General features: G+C 48.7%; 1 protein-coding gene across 2 annotated transcripts; it reads right to left on the bottom strand.

The window, feature by feature from the left end:
• Window positions 1–15: 15 nt before the first annotated feature.
• On the bottom strand, window positions 16–8,656 carry LOC129117884 (GDNF-inducible zinc finger protein 1-like). 2 transcript variants are annotated; one of them, XM_077176192.1, is made up of 8 exons: window positions 8,554–8,656; window positions 8,140–8,323; window positions 5,632–6,543; window positions 4,152–5,009; window positions 3,194–3,288; window positions 2,086–2,253; window positions 1,408–1,565; window positions 16–573 (listed from the first exon to the last, which is right to left on the bottom strand). In XM_077176192.1, exons 3-8 carry the CDS (start codon window positions 6,540–6,542, stop codon window positions 331–333), a joined length of 2,433 nt encoding a protein of 810 aa, XP_077032307.1. In that variant the 5' UTR covers window position 6,543; window positions 8,140–8,323; window positions 8,554–8,656; the 3' UTR covers window positions 16–330. The 2 variants fall into 2 exon arrangements, with proteins under 2 accessions (XP_077032307.1, XP_077032308.1); XM_077176193.1 differs by lacking the exon at window positions 8,554–8,656 and adding an exon at window positions 8,396–8,531.
• Window positions 8,657–18,120: the final 9,464 nt, after the last annotated feature.

Below are 18,120 nucleotides of genomic sequence, written 5' to 3'. Positions count from 1 at the left end.
GAAGGAGGGACGGGCTGGGCGGCTCTGGCAGCTTTATTAAAGGAGGAATTGGTGATTTACAGGGGCGGCACCGCGCTGTGTTTGTATCAACACACACCCCGCCCTGCCCATTCCCAATGGGATGATCCCACCGCTTTGGGAAAAATAAATCTCTGGACAGATGCAAACATTTCAGTGGAATAAATACCCTCATGAGGAATTACCCCTTTACCACCAGCAATGCAGCTCACGAGGCAGCTGCAGTGACCATTGGGAATAATTCCCTGCATTCCAAAGGATAACTCCCACCATTCTGCCTCCAACTGCCCATTTTTGGGTTTAAACCTGACTTTATAAGTACAAAAGGGAGGGGTCAGTGTCCCCGGTGTTCCCAAGCCCAGGTGTCACATGTGCTGCTGCTGCTTTAGCACTTCCTGGTTTATAAAGTTTCCCGTGGTCAACCGACCAAATTTCCGGCACGGAATCTCCTCCCGGATGTGCTTCCACTAAAGTCTCTATTTTGGACCAGTTGTGGTCTTTTTTTTGTGTGAGGTCGATCAAGAAGCTTCTCCAGTGAGCATTCCGGTCATGGATCTGGGAAAAACAAAAGGGAGTGGGAGAGGAAAACAATTAGATCTGATTTTTAACTGCCAAATGTTTAACTTCATCCAGAGCTAAATCCAACAATTCTGGGATAACTCCACGATCCCGTGCTCCAAGTCTCAACTCAAACACAAACAAGGCTCTTTTGCCAAATCCGTGCTGAATTTCTGGCTCTGCTGCCATGGAATACATCCAAAATCAGCTGGAATTTCAGCACACAGGCAAAATATTGACTTGGAGCTGGAAGGGAACCTCCTGTTCTGTCTGTGCTGTCACTTCCAGGACCTGGAGGTCGCTGGGAAGAGCAGAGCTCAGCATTTTCCAGCGGAACGCTGGGAATGTGTGAATTCTTGTTAATGTGAGGCATGAGGTTGAATAAACCATCGTGTTATGAGGCTGAAATGAGGGTTAAAGCATTGGAGACTCTGAAGTTAATCCATAAAAAGTCTAAAATCCCGAGTCCCTCCTGCAACATTTTAATGGAATCTTTTAGAGGAAAAGATCTCAGAGATGATGACCATCAGGAAGTGCTGTATCCAGTCACTCCCAGGGATGGTGACCCTTCCCCTAGGGCTGGGAGGTGACAGGATTGGTGACCTCCAATCCAGCAGTGGGAGCTGCCATGCTGTTGGAGCAAAATCCCACCAAGTTCAGAAGATGGTGGCTTTAAGATGGTGGCTTTAAGATGGCGGCTCCCCGCCCTGCCCTGAAACTCATCCCTAGCACAGCCCCGCCGGAGGGCTGGACATTCCCGCTGCCAGGGTGGCACTGGCAGGCTGGAGGTGGCACTGAGGGCGGGGAAGGTGCCGTGGGGGGATGTCCTACCGCCACGTGCCGGCGCAGGGTGGACATGTCGGTGAAGGGCCTGTCGCAGGCGCGGCACTTGTAGGGCTTCTCGCCGGTGTGGATGCGCTGGTGGCGCCGCAGAGCTCCCTGCTGAGTGAAGGCCTTGCCACACTGCTCGCAGAAATAGGGACGGGTCTCTGGGAATAACAGCGACAGCAAAGGGTTAGGGGCGCTTAAGAGAGAGCAGCTGGCTCTTCCCTGGAAGGCTGGATAGGGCTTGGAGCAACCTGGGAGAGTGGAAGGTGTCTATGGCAGCGGGTGGAATGAGATGACCCCCTAAGGTCCCTACCAATCCCAACCATTCCTTGATAAATATTTCCCAATACCTGCCAAGGCTACTCTACTCCATCCTCTACTCCAAATTCCTTCAGCTGTACAATCCAAGCCTCAGTTTTCTAGGACACCACGCAACGCTCCCATGAGCCCTGCTTCCCAATGGAATTTCCATCCTTGGAGGTGTCCAAGGAATGCCTGCACTCAGTGCTCTGGGCTGGTGACAAAGTGGGAATTGGGCACAGCTTGGACTCGATGGCCTTGGAGCTCTTTTCCAACCTTAATGATTCTGGGATCCCCTAATTCAGCAATGGGCTGGAATGTCCCCATCCACACCGGGAAGCACCACAAAGCCACCATTCCTTTTCCCAGCCTTGGAATTACCTGCATGGACGTTGCTGTGCTGGGCCAGGGAGGCTCTGAGTCCGAAGGCTTTGCCACAGACCTCACACCTGTAGGGTTTGGCTCCCAGGTGACAGCGCTTGTGGCACTTGAGGTACTCGTTGGTGGCAAAGTGCTTGCCGCACACGTCACACCTGAACAGCCGCTCTCCTGAGGAAAGAGAAACTGGACATTGGGAATCATCCCAGTGGAATTTTGTCCTTCAGAGTCAGTCTGCAAATCACGGAACCCAGGCTGGAAAAGACCTCCAAGGTCATTGAGTCCAACCTGTGCCCAATCCCCACCTCGGCAATCAGTGCCACATCCAGCTGTCCCCTGAGCACATCCAGGCATGGGGACTCCTGTAGCCATGATATTTTCTGAAAAATCCCTTTGCCAGGATTTATCTCCCGAAAAGCTGAGAGCCTCAGGAACAAAATGTAAACAATGATTATCTGCTGCTGTGGAACGCAACAGGTGGATCTGTGATTGGTCTCATGTTGGTTGTTTCTAATTAATGGCCAATCACAGTCCAGATGTCTCAGACTCTCCGAGAGTCACAGGCTTTTGTTATCATTCCATTCCTTCCTTTCCTTTCAAGCCTTCTGATGAAATCCTTTCTTCTATTCTTTAAGTATAATTTTAATATAACATATATATCCGAAAATAATAAATCAGCCTTCTGAAACATGGAGTCAAGACTTTTGTCTCTTCTCTCGTCCTGGGACCCCTGTGAACACCACCACAGACTCCATCCCATTCCAATGCCTGATAACCCTTTCCATGAAGGAATTCTTCCTGATATCCAACCTGAACCTCCCCTGGCACCACTCAAGGACATTCCTCTCATCCTATCACTTGTTCTTTGGGAGCAGAGCCAAATTCCCCCTGGCTCCCATCAGGGAATTGTGGAAAGCAACAAAGTCCCTCCAGAGTGATTGTTCTTTTTTCCAGGCTAGAAGTCCTTCTATCCCTAAGAATTCCTTCCTGGTACTTGGAAACTCTTGCATGAGTTACAAAAAAAAAAAAAGGGGGGGGGGGGCATTTATTTCATATTTCAGCAATAAAACAGGAAAGGCATGGGAAAACCACCTGAATATTGAATTCCCACCTGTGTGTGTCCTTTTGTGGCCGGTGAGTTTTCCTTTGTCAGCAAAGGAAGCGCCGCAGTCCTCACAAATGTAGGGCTTCTCCCCAGTGTGGGATCTAATGGAGAGAAAACACCAAAGATCAGTAATTAATTAGGTCTTGATGCCTAAAATACTGGATTTGAAACAATGTTTGGGTTTTAAATGTAGTGGGAAAAGGAAATTCTGCTCCCTCAGAAAACTGAGTGTTTCCAGGTACAGGTGCTACACTCCAGGAGTAAAACTCTCATTTAAAATTTACCTTTTAAAATTCAAAATTCCCATTTAAAATTTACCTTTTCCTCACTTTCAGGCCCTAAAAAATCCATCTTTTTTTTTCCCAGACAGCTCAGAGCATGGGAAAGGAGAAAAAAGGGAAAATAACAGAAAATGGCACAGAATCAGAATAATCTGAGCACAATCTTAACTTATTCCAACCCAAACAGTATGATGTCCAAAATCATTCCTGATTTTGAGCTGTCAGGACAAAGCATTATCATCAATCTTGCTCTGGAGAAAGATGGGAAATTCCATGGGATGATTCACCCTCTCCTGGGAAAGGGCACATCCACACAGACACCACCAGGGAGCAACTCATCCCGTCAAGCTCCAGCTGAGCGGCGCAGATTTGGAGTCACACATGGAGATGAAATCCCATGGCAATTCCTTGCTCTGAGAGCAAGCACGGCTCAGGATCTGTTTCTCCAATTTCCCTGACTCACTCTTCATCACTGAGGGCCATCGTGTGATTTTAGAGCCTGTCCCAAGTGACGGATATTCCCTGCAAGTTTGGACAGGGTATCCATGTCGAAATCCCGACCATGGGAGACACAACGTGGAGCCAAAGCCTTTGCGTAAGGGAATTAATCACGACCCCACTGAACCCGGTATCCCGCTGTTCCTGCTCTAAGGGGCAAGGAATGTGCATGCCTGGAATCTGACCTGGTATGGATCTTGAGCTGGGAAGGCTGAGCAAACCTGGAGTGACACACACCACACTCATAGGGCTTCTCCCCAGTGTGCGTCCGCATGTGGAACACCAGCGCCGTGCGGGAGCTCAGGATCTTGCCGCACACGGAGCACAGCGGCCGCTTGGCCCTGCCCTCGTGCTTCCGCACGGAGTGAGTCCTCACATCCCGCTTCCTCTTGAAGGTGGCCTGGCAGAGGCTGCAGGAGAACCTCCTCTCCTCGCTGTGCACGCAGGCGCGGTGCTCCTTCCAGCTGGTGTAGCTGGCGAAGGCCTTGCTGCACACCTCGCAGTGGTACACCTTGCCAGGCAGGCTCTGGTGCACGTCCCGGCAGTGATCCACGTATTTCTTCCGGGAGACAAACTGCTCCTGGCACTTGTCACACCGGATCACGTAGATGGATTTCTTGTTGGCCACACTTTTGCTGGCCTTCTTTAGTTTAAACCCTGGTTCAGGTTCTCTGCTGTCCTTCTCTGCGGAGGCTTCATCCTCCTCCTCCTCCTCAGAACATTCCTCGTTGTCCCTGCTTCCTTCAACTTCCGAGTATCCCGTGTTATAGTCTCCCTGCTCCTCACCCTTCACACTCATTCCACCTTCATCTTCATTCCCTCCTTCAGCTTCCTGGGATTCCTCTTGCTCCTTGCTCCTTTCTGCTTCAGCAACAGATGAATTCCCAGCATCTTCCTCACACCCTGAGGTTTCCGGTGTCCTATCCCAAGTCTCTCCATTGGGATCTTTGTCACGGCTCGTGCAGTTTGGGCCATGTGTGGGTGGAACCACCATCCAGTAGACAGGCAGGAGTTTCCTCTCTTGCCCAGACTCATGGATTTTCCTGTTAAAAATGGAGGACAACTTCCATTAGGTTTAATTGAAACGTATTAATTGTTTAATTGTTCCAATTCAGGCCTTGGGGGAAGAGTCCTTTTCTTTGAATTGTTCCTTGCACCATTTAAGAAATTCCCAGTGTGTTTGGAAAGCCTGAAAATAGGGAGATTTTGGGAAAAGTTGGACCAGATAATTAAAGAAAATTAAAATGCCTTAAGATCTGTATTTCTCACCTGACCAGGAATGTAGGATGGACTTTTCCTCCTAGGCCATGAAATTATAGATTTAAATCAAAGGAAATGGAAGTTAAATGCCCACATAGAGACACAAAATTCCTACTTAAAACCCCAAATCTGAGGATTCCAAGGAAATCTGGTTGCACACAGAATTTTCAAGGAAAATGCACACAGAATTTCCAAGGAAATCTGGTTGCACACACAATTTCCCAATGGGAAATTGCCCATCTAGGAGACCTCAATCCACTCATCCGCACCGCAAGGCCAAGTGAAAAATCCCTATCTCAACACGCTTCGAGTCAGATCCAAGGAATTCTGGAACTGAGGCAGAGAGGACTCCGGGAATGATCTATCCCGGAATCCCAGGGAAGGGCATTGCCGGGAATGCCGTACCTGAGGTGGGAGGTGTAGGCAGCCCTGTGGGCGAAGCTGGCGGGGCAGCGCTGGCAGCGGAAGGGCCCGTCCCCGGTGTGTGTCCGGATGTGCACGGCCAGGCCGCACTTGGAGCTGATGGCCTTGTCACAGTAGGGACACGCCTGGGACTCCTGCTTCCGCTCCTGCCCCCCGCGCAGGGAATGGCCATCCTTGCTTTCCAGGCTGGTGATATCCACACCCAGTCTGGCTGGCGAATGTGGCTTGTTGCACTCGGGCAGCTTTGCCGGCCTGGATTTTGGGGCTGGAAAAGCTGTGGCCTCCTGCTCCAGGCTTCCTCCTTGGCCTCCAATGAGCTCATAGCCCGGCAGCAGCTCCTTATGTTTCTGCCTATCCCAAAGTCTCCTCTGCATGGGAATTGCCACGACCTGGGAAGAGTTCCTGGGGTTCTCCTCTTGCTGGATACAAGGCCACTGCGATCCCCTATTTTCACCCCTCTGCCCTTTCAGGTGGAGGCTCAAATCCAAGCCCTTCCTGCCCTCTGCCTTCACTTCCTCACAGATATCAAGCAAATCCTTGCATTCCAGCCTTTCTGCTATTTCCTTCATCCTCTGGAGTTTTCCCGCCTCGATCTCCACCTCTGCTGTGTACACAAACTCCAGGAAGGAGGTGAACTCCTCGGTGTAGATGTCCTGCAGAGTCACCGTGCACTTCTGGGTGTCCAGCATCTCCTGGTGCAGGAAAAGCCCCTTGAAGTAGTTGCTGGAAGCTGCCAGGACGGCTTTATGAGCCAGGAATTCCTCCTGAATTCCCAGATGTTGGGTGAGGACTGTCACGTCGCAGAGGTGCCCGAGCCGGTACAGGGAATGCAGAGCCCTCAGGAGGTTGGGAGCAGCAACCTTGGACTTCATCAAGATTTTCTTCTTCTCCATCCTGCCAGAAGAAACAGAAAAATGGAATGATTCTTTCCATTTCTTTCCTATCTTTCCATTCAAGCCCAGTGGAATTCCGTGCCCTAATTCCTTGTTCACCCTTCACGGGTGGAATTGTAGAACCACTGAGATTGGAAAAGACCTCCAACCTTTGATGGAGCGCCACCACCTGAACTAAACCATCTCCCAGGAGCAGGAAATTGAGGGAATATGGGCAAAAGAGTGCTTCCTAAATTCTGCTGGAAAAGGATTGCTCACATCCAGATTCCTACTGGGCAATTCCCACAGCCAGCAGGGATCTCTGCAACGCTCCCGACCCAACACACCTGCCAACCATTCCCACATGGAGACACAACCCCAGCACACTGGAAGCAGTGCATATCCCGAGGTTCAGCTCCAAAATCCACAGGAGCTTCCAGCCCATCTGCTGCCTCAGTGTTTTCCAGCAGGAAATCCTGGTTTGTGTGCAGTGCTTAGAGAAATCAATGAGAGCAGCACGTGCTAATTTCCTGCTGCTCCTTTGCGAGATTCCCATCTGCGATAAGATCCCGATCCGTGCTCCCATGAGAGCTCCTCTAACACCAGGATCTGACATGGAGCCCGATGGGAGAGATGAATTCCAAGATCATCTCTGAGTTCAGCTGCTTCTGGATTAAACCTCCCCAGCAACTGAGGCATCCTTCCATAAATCCACCAATTCCTACCATTTTTCCTTCAGAAAAAACCCTAAGATTTGTATTTTCTGCTCCCATTTGGAAGCTGATATTTAGTTTTCCAAAGTGCTGCCGAATCCTTAAGTCTCCAAAACACTCACTCCAAGGATTTAAACAAAATCCCCACTTCCTCCTCATTTTATGGGTTTGTTTGTAACTTCTTTCCAGTTTTTTCCCTGGCAGTTCGTGAGTAAATACTTAAAAAATATGCACACGTGTGCAAGATTTGCAGAAAGCATAATTAATCCAAGAGATTATTTGCAAAGACGCTTTAATTGCATCAGAACTGATGCAAAACTCAAACCATATTTCAATTCAATTACAGAGTTCCTGATGAGGAATTGGACTCAGTGCAACTGGAATTGGTACAACTCCTTTAAAAAATAAAGCCCAGCAGTGGCCTGAATGTCCGAGAAAATATTTATATTTGTATATTTTTATAATCTCCATTTACCTGCTGGAAAAATTTCTATTTTATCCACCTGAAATCTTCATTTATGAAGATAAATCTTCATTTATGATGTTCCAGAGCATCCCTATTAATCGTTCAGGATCAATCTCCATTTAACCCTCCAATCTCTATTTATTCTCCAGGAAAATTCCTATTTATGCTCCAGGAAAGAAACCAAACCAAACCAAACCAAAAAAAAAAGCCACACACACACACAAAAAAAAAACCCAAAAAAACCCAAACCCACACAAAAAAACCCCCGAAAAAACAACAACAAAAAAAAACCACCACTCAATTTGCGCTCCAGAAAAACCTCCATTTATTCTCCAGAGAATTTCCATTCTCTCTCCAGCAAACTGCTGGCCAAATTCCTCTAAAAGTTTGGGGGTTTTTTTGAAGCACAGATCACTTCGATTTCTCCCTACCACGTTACCTTCGGGACACCCCCGGAAAGGCTCCTCCCCCGAGGAATTCAAGGCTGGCCCAGCACCGGCGCTCACCATCCTTCGGGAACGCCGCCGTGCCGTGTTGGTCCTTTTCTTACTGGCACAGCCGGGATCATTTTCTGGATTTTGAATGCAGCCACAAGATTTTTATCCCTAGATGTCTGAGAAGCGCTGCGAGGAAAGCAGAGATAGGGAATGTTTATCCCAGCGGCAGGCTCAGCGCTCCGGGACATGAGGGGTCACCTGTGCGCCTCCGGAGGCGGCAGCAGCCGGGAATCGCCTCCCGCCCGGCAGGAGCAGCCCAGATCGCTCCCGCCGCTCCCGGGGGTGATTCCCGGCGCTCCCGGGCTCCATCCCGAGGGTCCCTCCCGGCCCCGGCCCCGGCCCCGGCCCGCCCTTACCCCGCCGCCGCCTCCTCCGCCGCCGGCTCCCGCCCGAAAGCGCCATGGCGGCCGCGGCTTCAGCGCCGCAGCGCCGCCGCCATTTTGAGTGAGGGCAGGGCGTTCCCACACAGCTGGGGAAAAACCCTTTAAACCGCGCCTTAAATCGAACCGAATCCCCCCGCCAAAAAAAAAAAAAAACATTCCTAAAACGACCCGTTTTGGAAACAATTTGTTTTCACGCTGTCAAAAAGCCGGGTTTTATGAGGTTAAATGACCTCAGTGATGCGTGCCTCAGTTTGCTGGGGCAGCTCCTCAGGCTCTCCCAGTGTGGATACTGGGATATCCATGAGGGTACTGGGATATCCATTGTGGATACTGGGAGATCAGTGCCTGTGAAAAACGCCAGCATAACTTTCTAACATAGCACATATAATATTCATTTTAATATTTGCAAAGAGCCAATCATAAAATACACATTTTTCACAGTGCCAGAGTTAAGAGAGGTGTTTGTATAAACCACTATAAAGCTCTGAACTTTAGCGGGATAAATCTGGGATTAGGACAAACACAGGGTCTCCCTGTTTCTTCCCACGGGTGAGCCCATATTCCTGTCTGTTATCACATAAAATAATTTCGAGGTAGGCTACCAAGCACTTCCAATCTTATTTCAAAGATAGATTCCTCTTTCGAAACATTTTTTCCCCACTTAAGTGCACGTTTTAAAATCTTCACATTTAAACAGTTTGTAAAAATGTTGGATGACTGTAATTCCCTGAGGAAATATAAAATAAATTACTTCATAAAAACATAAATCAGGAAAGGCAGACATCTGTGTTATCCACGTTTTCAATCCTGATTATTTTGTTTGTAGCCAGGGAATGTTTCTATTGTCCAGACACAGCTCTCGGAGCGGGAAGAACGAGGAGCAATATGAGTGATCCGTGTTGAAAATGTCAGGATAATATTCCTGTATCTTCGCACGAGGGAATGGTGTTTGCTTTTCCTTTATCGGAAAACTGGCGTGCTCGGCAGCTCTCACCCAGAGGAGTTGGGAAGCTCCCAGCCAATTTAGTCTGAATTCCACAAGGATGGAGGGAATTTCTGGATACACTGCTGGGCTGTATCTGTCTGTCCATCCCAGGAGGGATTTTCCCAAGGCTGGATTTCACTCTGCTCTTTGCCACCAGTTTTGTTTCTCAGGAGATTCACTTGATTCTCCAAATGTTCTGTGCACTTGGATGTGTTTCCATGGGCTCTCTAGAACCCATGGAATTCTCCATGTCTCTCCTGTGGGGAGAGAGAAGGAAGAGCATCACAGCTGCTCTTTCCCAATCCCTAATTTTGCAATTTTAACAGAAGGGATGAAACACGTGGGAGGCAGATGTGAGAGATGCCAGTCCCAGGTGTCCTGTGGTGGGTGAAGAATTCCAGGCGCTGGGATGGCGAAATAAAACAACCTGTTAAGCCAAAACAATAAAATCCAGGAAAGAACTGGAGCCTGGGAACTCAGATTTTATCTGGGCACTTCCCTTGGTTGGGAGTGGAGAAATACCACGGGTTTTGATCATGGTGAATAAACCAGGAAAAGGGGAAAAATTGGGAGTTGGCTCTGCCAGTCAGGTTCTGCTTCTGATCCATGGGGTGTTTGTGGCTCGAGGTCAGCCAGGACATCTCCAGCAAAGCAAGGGATGGCAGTGTTCTCAAATCCCACGTTCCTTCCCCCTGGACACAGCAGGAAGTGGTGCCGGGGCATTGGTAATTTTGGCTCTTCCCAGTAAAGCTGGGGGACATTTTGGAGCCCCCCATGAAGCGTCCTTGTGTGTTTTCCCTGGATGGATATCCCTTCCTTACAGCTCCACCAGAGGATGCTGCAGGCTTCGGAAAGAGCTGCCCGCACTGTAGCCCTGCTCATCCCCTTAATCCAGAGGAATCCGACCATGGATATCAACCATGGCACTGCAGAGAAAGCTTCCAAAAGCCTTTTCTCAGGAGCCAAGCAAACCTCCAGATCATCCATGAAACAGGGACAGAGCTTTCAGCACGGGCTAAAAATGCAAATTCCAGAGAAAATCCTGATGGAAAGCACAGAGCAGCCCTTGCTCCGTGTGTCAGCACTGAGTGCTGCTTAGCCTCTTGTCCTGTTCTCCATAAGAAATCTTGGCATGGGATCATGCTACAAATCAAACCTCCCATGGATTCTCCCCGTCGCGTTCAGTCTCATGGAGAAGGAGTTCTGTATATCCTGGCAGAATGCTTCCAAGATACTGGTGTCACTTGGAAAACACGGCAATTGAGGGAAGTCTGCGTGTGTTTTGTCTGAAAAGGAAGATTTTAGAATCCTAAAAACCAGCAAAGTTCATTTCCCACCAAGGTTCTGGTGGGAAAAAACCTGAACACCAGAGCAAACCAAGGTGGAATAGGAGAATAACTTTAATATCATCAAGTCCAGCCACCAAATTCCAAGATCATGGAATGGTTTGTGTTGGAAGAGATCAGATTAAAGATGATCCAGTCCCACCCCCTGCCATGGGACACCTTCCACTATCCCAGGGTGCTCTAACCTGGCCTCGGACACTTCCAGGGATGGAGCAGCCACAGTTTCTCTTGGGAAACCTTTGCCAGGGCCTCCCCACCCTCACAGAGAAGGATTTCTTCCCAATATCCCATCTATCCCTGCTGTCTGGCAGTGGGAAACCATTTCCTCTTGTCCCATCATTCCAGGCCTGTGGAAATAATCCATGTTTCTTGTAGCTCCTTCAGGTCCTGGAATGCCACATTTGGGTCATCCCAAAGCTTCTTTTCTCCAGGCTGAACACTTGGAGCTCTGGGAAACCAATGACTTTTACAGATCAAGGCAATAAATGAATTAAATAAAATATAATTAAATAAAAAATAAATAACAAATCAGTTAAAAGCCCTTTTCACCCTTCTGTGTTCCCTGGAGTTATGGAGCGAACACTTTGGATGCCAACTCCGGTGTCCCTGATGTGGGGACACATCCAGGAGTCAGTGGAAGGGCTCCCACCAAGGTCAAGAGCCCAGTTTGGGAAGGTTTCTCTGGGATGAACTTGGAGCCAGCTCAGCAGCACCCTGGGCATGAAGGCACACAGGATTTTGGCTCTGGGCTGTGAATTCCGGACGTTCCCTCTAATTTTTCTCGGGAGCTCATTCCTGTGTGGCGGTGTTTGTGATAGGATGTATTCCCACAGCTTCAGGAGAAGAAGGAGTGGGGCTGCTTTGGGATTCATTCCCTGCAATCCTGACCCTACACTCCTGACAAGTGATGTGTTAGGGCGATGGAAATCCAAACTCTGGGAGTGTATCTATGATGTTTTCCTTCTGGCACAAAATAAATCCTCGGCACAGCTCATTTACTTGTTTATCACACGTTTTTAAGCTCTTGGCACTTTGCAAACTGCTTTTCCTTCTTCTCCCAAATATTTTAACCCCTGCTAAACCGTGGGCATCCAACCCAGAAGTTGCCTCTGGAAGCAAAGGATTTTCCATCACATTCCATGGATATTGAAGGCCCGATCCATGTATTTTTAACTCCTGAACACTCCCAGTCAAGCCGAAATTGAAATTGTTTTAATTGACCTTTAAATAGCTGAGTTCTGGTTGAATTTTGAAATAGGTGAGTCTGGGGGTTATGGAATATCCTAAAGATCCTGTTTCCCCATCTGGGGTCTGGAAAACAGGTGGATAATGTTTAGTCTCAAGCTAATGGACAGGATGTTAATGCTTTTCCCGCTTGGAAAGGAGCTGCCTCCTGTTTAGTTACAGCTCAATATAAAACAAATATTCCATTAGCAATAGGAGGTGGGGAGGAAAATCCCTTTTTTCCCTCCCCCCTCTTCTCCACAGGGTTCCTTCCAACTCAATGTTCTGCGATAAAGCTGTACGGAATGCAGAGGATCCCAGGGAGTAAATTCAGATTCGCACCTTGCTGCCAGCCAGAAGAAATCCAGCAAAACAACCCCCAAAGTTATTCCTAATGGCAAGAAAAGAGGGAATTCCTGCCAGATTTACGCTCCTGGTGTTCCAAGACTCCGATTAAAAGAGCTGCTGATTTCATGGAGGTGATTCCAGACAAATTCCAGCTGATCACAGCTGTTCACCGGGGAAAATTATAAGGAAAATAAATCTAAATACATCAGATTAAGTGGTGTTTTTCCAACAGCTGGCTGTGTTTTTCTGCTGTTCCCCAGAAAGCAGCATTCCCTCCCAAGATCCCAAACTTCATGTCCTCCTACAGAAGCCTCTTGACTTTTAGCCACCAGAATTATCCCAATTTTTTTTTTTTTTCATATAAATATCTGGCTTCCCAGCAATAATATTTTTCCCTCAGTGTTTATTTTTCCTTAGTGCTGAGCGCTCACCGTGGTTTGCAAATCCAAATTATTTGGGGGAAAAGCAGGAATCTCAGTTTATATCTGCGCCCTGAGCCTGAGTGTTTTCAGGGAGAGTACTCCTGCCTCCAGGTGCTCCTGCAAGGATGAGAAAATGCCCTTTTTTAGTCCCAGTTTGGGTGTGGAATCTTGGCACAGGAATGACTAAACATGGAAGGAGCAGCTGCCTGGAGAAACAAACACCTGGCAAAATATTTTGGGGAATTTCAGGATGAGTCATCCCGGGCCTTGCTGGGGAAGCTCGGCCCCAGCTGCAGCTTGGGAGGTTGCCTTTAGTTCCACAGAATCCCATGGAATTACTGAGGATGGAAAAGACCTCCGGGATTATCGTGTCCAACCTGTCACCCAGCCCAGGAGTGCCACGTCCAGGTATTCCTTGGACTCCTCCAGGGGTGGGAATTCCACACCTTTCTGCGCTATTCCAATCCTTAACAACCCATTCCATGAAGAAATTCCCATCTGCCTTCATCTCTTATTCCATCCAGGACTGTTCCAGGGTTCCAAATGCCCCTGGGTAATTCCAATGCTAACATCCCATTCCATGAAGAAATTCCCATCTCCTTCATCTCTAGGAATTCAAGGACACTTCCAGGAGTGAGCTTCCAAACCTTCCCGGGCAATTCCAAAGCTTGACAACCCATTCCATCACGAAATTCCCATCTGCTTTTATCCCGTTCCAGAACTGCTCCAGGGATAGGAACTCCAAAATTCCCCGAGCAACTCCAATGCTAACACCCCATTCCATTAAGAAACTCCCATCTGCCTTCATCTTATTCCATCTTTTCTCCTTTCGGCTCTCCCACCTGGAGAAGGTCTATGCCAAGATCCATCCCCGCAAAGCCGACGGAACACCGGGGACTCATCCCAGGCCAAGTGTCCAAGATCATTAAAATCCCAATTAATCCCTTCTGATCCATCCCCATCGGCCCCGGCACAGTCATTAGGCACGGTCGCTAAGCTTCAAACTGCAGAGTGAGACTTGAATGACCATGAGGGTCGTGCCAGCCTTCGGGATAAAAGTGTGGATTAGGGATTTCTGGAGGAGGAGAAGGACTTGCTGAGTTTTCCCACCGCTAATTTCCCAGCTTTGCGCTTATCCCTAATAAGGATCACAATAATTATCCCAATTAATTTCAGGAATGGCTTTTGGAACCATGTCCGCCTTCAAATATACAAAAATCCATCTCCAGAAGTGTTCCCAGACTGACCACTCGTCTTTAAAGGAATATTTTCCCAACAAAAATTCATATTCATTGGGAGCAGTGGGGTTGGGAATGGCTGTGTAACCTTTGGAAAAGCAGCAGGAATGGCTTTGGGTCGGGCCATGAACTCTTTGTTAAAGCATCTGCTTTTACTCTGGGATATTTAATGATTGCCAGGAATTCCAGGGATGGAGGAATGCCAAAGTAGATAAAGGAAAAGTATCCCTTTGGATGGAGCTGGAGTTCCAGACCCCAGAATGTCCTGCCCCAATTTTTCCCATCTGGATTCATTATCCCTTATAAACTGGGATTGCAGGGAAATAGGAAAATGTTGCTGCAAGCACGGAGAAGGCGGAGGAATTTTCTGGGATATCCACAGGCAAGGCAAACTCCTGCACTGAAAGGGATGGATCAAACCTCTGGAAACTTCTCCTCAGGGAAAACACATTCCATAGGGAATTATAACAAACAAAAGCCTGGGAGCTGGACATGATGTGGCACCTAATTCTGTCTAAAATTCCTTTATTTTTCCACATGGAAATCACAACATCAGATACTGGGTACCCACCAACATTCCAAAGGCTGATGATTTTATGGATCTGTTTTTATAGCTCAGAGGGATCCATGGAGTCAGGAGGTTTTCCAGCAGCTGGAGAGTTGGCTCCAGGTTATCCCAAAAATCTGTTGGGAGCACCGGGATGGCTGCAGTGGGGTTGCCAAGCCTAGGCTTGCGTTGGAAGCTGGAAGAACATCCCAAAATATGATGGATCCGTGTTTTTACTGCCTAACTACTCCCAGGCATGTGAACACATGGAAGCCCATCCTTAGAAAATATAAAAATAGGAAAACAGGTTGGAGCCTGAAAGTGTCAGGGAAAAATGTGGGAGAGACAAGGGAAGGGAAAAAAGATCCCAAATTCCTTAAACGTCATTTTTAGGTCCATGGACCTGGTTCCAAGGATCCATGCTCATCCAGGAGATGCTGTGGATGCACATTTCCAACTTCCCAAAGGAACAGGCTGTGGAGAAATTCAGGAGTGGATCCGTGTGACTCCACAAGCACTTTCCTTTCCGGAGGAAAAACTGGGAATTCCGGACACGCACCTGGAGCTGGGATAGCAGCAGGGAGCCGTTTATAGGCCCAGAATTCCCAACTGCAATGCCACCATCCGAGCTTTCCTGCCTTTTCCCAGAGCTGGGACAAGATCACTGAGGGCTGGGCCACAAGGATCAGGGGAGAACTTTGTTCCTCTGGAAAATGGGAGTGTATGGGAAGGAAGTAGAAGCTCAGAACTCCAGAATTCCAAGGACAAGGGGCAGGAGCTCCCTCTGGCATGGGGCGGCTGGGAATGGAGTACAGGAGGGTGCCTTGGCACCTCTCCCTTCTTCTCAACAATCCCAATAAAGGTGGAAAAGCCACTTCGGTTATTTTGCTGGGAACAGAATTCCAAGAGGATCTCCACACCCTGCTCCTTCCACAGGGGCTGCTCATTCCAAGCCTGGCAGCTCCACGTGTCCCAGGATAACCCCTCCTTATCCAGGCTTTGGAAAAGTAAAGTTCATCCCAGCTGGAGAGCACTTCTTGGGAATTCTTGGGAATGTGTGCTGACACATCCCATCCCAGGGGTTCACATCTGGGACACTCATGGATTCATCACCTCACCCCTGAGTAATCCCAAATTCGCATCCCGGCGGGAAGTGACGGTGGATCACATGTGCCGTGACGGAGGAGGCCGATCTCTTCTGGGGATCTGTGTTCCCTGGGGCTTTTCCAATTCTTTCACGCTGTTCCCAGTAAAATGTTGGCAGGAGCCAGAGTTTGCTCTGACGGAAAGAGGCTGTTCCCTCTAATCCCCCTTTCCCAAGAAACTGCTCCGGCCATCCCAGGGCATTCCAAGCAGGGAATGACCGCCAGATCCTGCTGTGTCCAGCAGCAGAAGCTGGAACAGTTCCCTTTGGAAAAGCAAGATAAGGATGTGGAGCTCATGGTAAGGAGCCCTGTTCTTGCTGGGATCCTGGTTGGGGCAAGCAGGAGAACTGGGAATGACCCCACCCCACTGTGCTCATGGAATCCAAGAGCTCCTTTCCATGGCAACAGAGCTGGGACCACAATTTGGGATTTTTCCAGCTGCTCCGGGTACATTCCAGGCTATTCCCACGGGGAGTTTGGGCTCCCCAGTTTGGCACCAAGACCTCTAGAGGAGGAGGGAATGAAGTGGGAAGTACAATCCCTAAAATCCCACAGAATTAAGAAGAACAATTAGCTGCTATTCCCAGGAAACAGCTGGAATGCCTGGAGAGCAGTTCCAGGGGGGAAAACAGATCCCGCCAAAAGAAACCACTCACTCCTCATCCCTGGAGCCGTGGCTGTTTGATCCTGGATGGATCCACCCCAGGATAGGGTGGATTCTCCACCTTTAGGGAATGGCATTTGGAATCCAGGTGGGAGTGTTTCAACATCAGCATTCCCACTCGGAGCCAGAACTGACAGGGAAATTTATAGTCTGAGTTCCATAGGAGATCAGTGTGGAATGCTACAGATTTGGAAATAAAGATTGGGAAATCAGGCAGGGAAAAACTCTGAGGAAAGGCAGTGCCAGCACTGCACATTCCTAAAATCATCGGCTGAGCCAGTGGATGCCACTTTTCATCTCTTCCTGTTGAAAATCCTGGAGATTGTGCCCGGTTCCAATCCTGCCAAGGCATAGTTCAAAGGGAGCAATCCTGGTTAGCTGCTGGGAATTCCCTTATCCAGGGTAACACAGTGGGAAGAGGAGCCATGGATGCTGTGGCAATGCCAGCAATAAACCAACCATTTCCATTTGTTTGGGATCAAATCCATCCCATCTCTTTTCCCTCTGTTTCTTTGCAAGATGAGAATGACATTCCCATTATTTTCCAAGTTGCCCCACTTCCAGTTCATGCTTCCCAGTTCCCTAGGGATAATATTGGCTCTACCCAGCTCTGGCTGCCCTGTTGGGATATCTCAGCTGCCTGATAAGGCTTTTCCAGCTTTTCCGGGGAAGTTTGGAAAAACCACACCAAACCTGGGATGTTTAGCTGGGAAATGAATCGGCTCCAGCAGGATGAATTAATGGGAAGCTTGGCCTTGGCACAGCACATTCCTTGGGAAAAAGACCTCCTGGAGCTGAAGGCATCCAGCTTGGATTTCAGTTGAAGCCCTCAGAAAATCCCAGGAGGATTTGGGAATGGGCTCAGCCTTTAGGAACAGGCTCCTGTTTTTTGCCATGGATTTTTCCTTCAATCTTTTGCATCCAGTGTCTCATTCCCTGCAAAACCAGGGAGGAGGGAATGTTTACCCAGTGAGGTCAGTGAAAAGCTGCCTCCAGCTGGGATCTGGCCTGCAGGTGGCCGGGAGGGACAAGAATCCAAGGATTTTATCCCTTTGGAAACATCAGCCCCCCTCAGAGCATCTCTGGTTCCTCCCCACCTTTCTCCAGCCGCTCCTTTCAGGATAACAATGGCAGGATCCAGATGCTTATCCACTGGGCTCTTCCCATTTCCACGCTGGCCTTCACCAAATTCCATGGGGAGGTCCGGAAGCAGCCATAGATAACCCGGCAAGCTGGGCTGGCTCCCCGGGAAAGGTAAAACCCTTGGAATCACAGCAGGGCAGGGAGCACCTGGAACATGATCCCTAATTCCTTTCCAACATGGGAATGTGAATGTAATTAACCAATGAAACCCCATCTCAGGAGCTGGAGAATGGGTCCCAATCCATGTTTTTTTGTGGCTGTTTCCATTTTCCCAGCGCTGCACCAAAGCCTCAGAATTCCCTTTGCTCCATCCATTCCCTTTCCATAGGCAAATCCAGCATTGTATGCCCACAGCCATGGCATGGAGGAGGATCCTGTGGAAGCACCAATAAATAATGCTGGAAAAGAGGGAAAAGTCCTTTTAAAACTCTGAGGAAGCATTTTCTTCCCTGTTTTCAGGGTTAAAGAAACCACCTTA

The sequence above is a fragment of the Agelaius phoeniceus genome, chromosome 3, assembly GCF_051311805.1.
Source record: "Agelaius phoeniceus isolate bAgePho1 chromosome 3, bAgePho1.hap1, whole genome shotgun sequence".
Lineage (NCBI taxonomy): Eukaryota > Metazoa > Chordata > Aves > Passeriformes > Icteridae > Agelaius > Agelaius phoeniceus.
The sequence above is the reverse complement of the archived record's forward strand: the minus strand, read 5'-3'. Positions and strand labels throughout refer to the sequence as shown.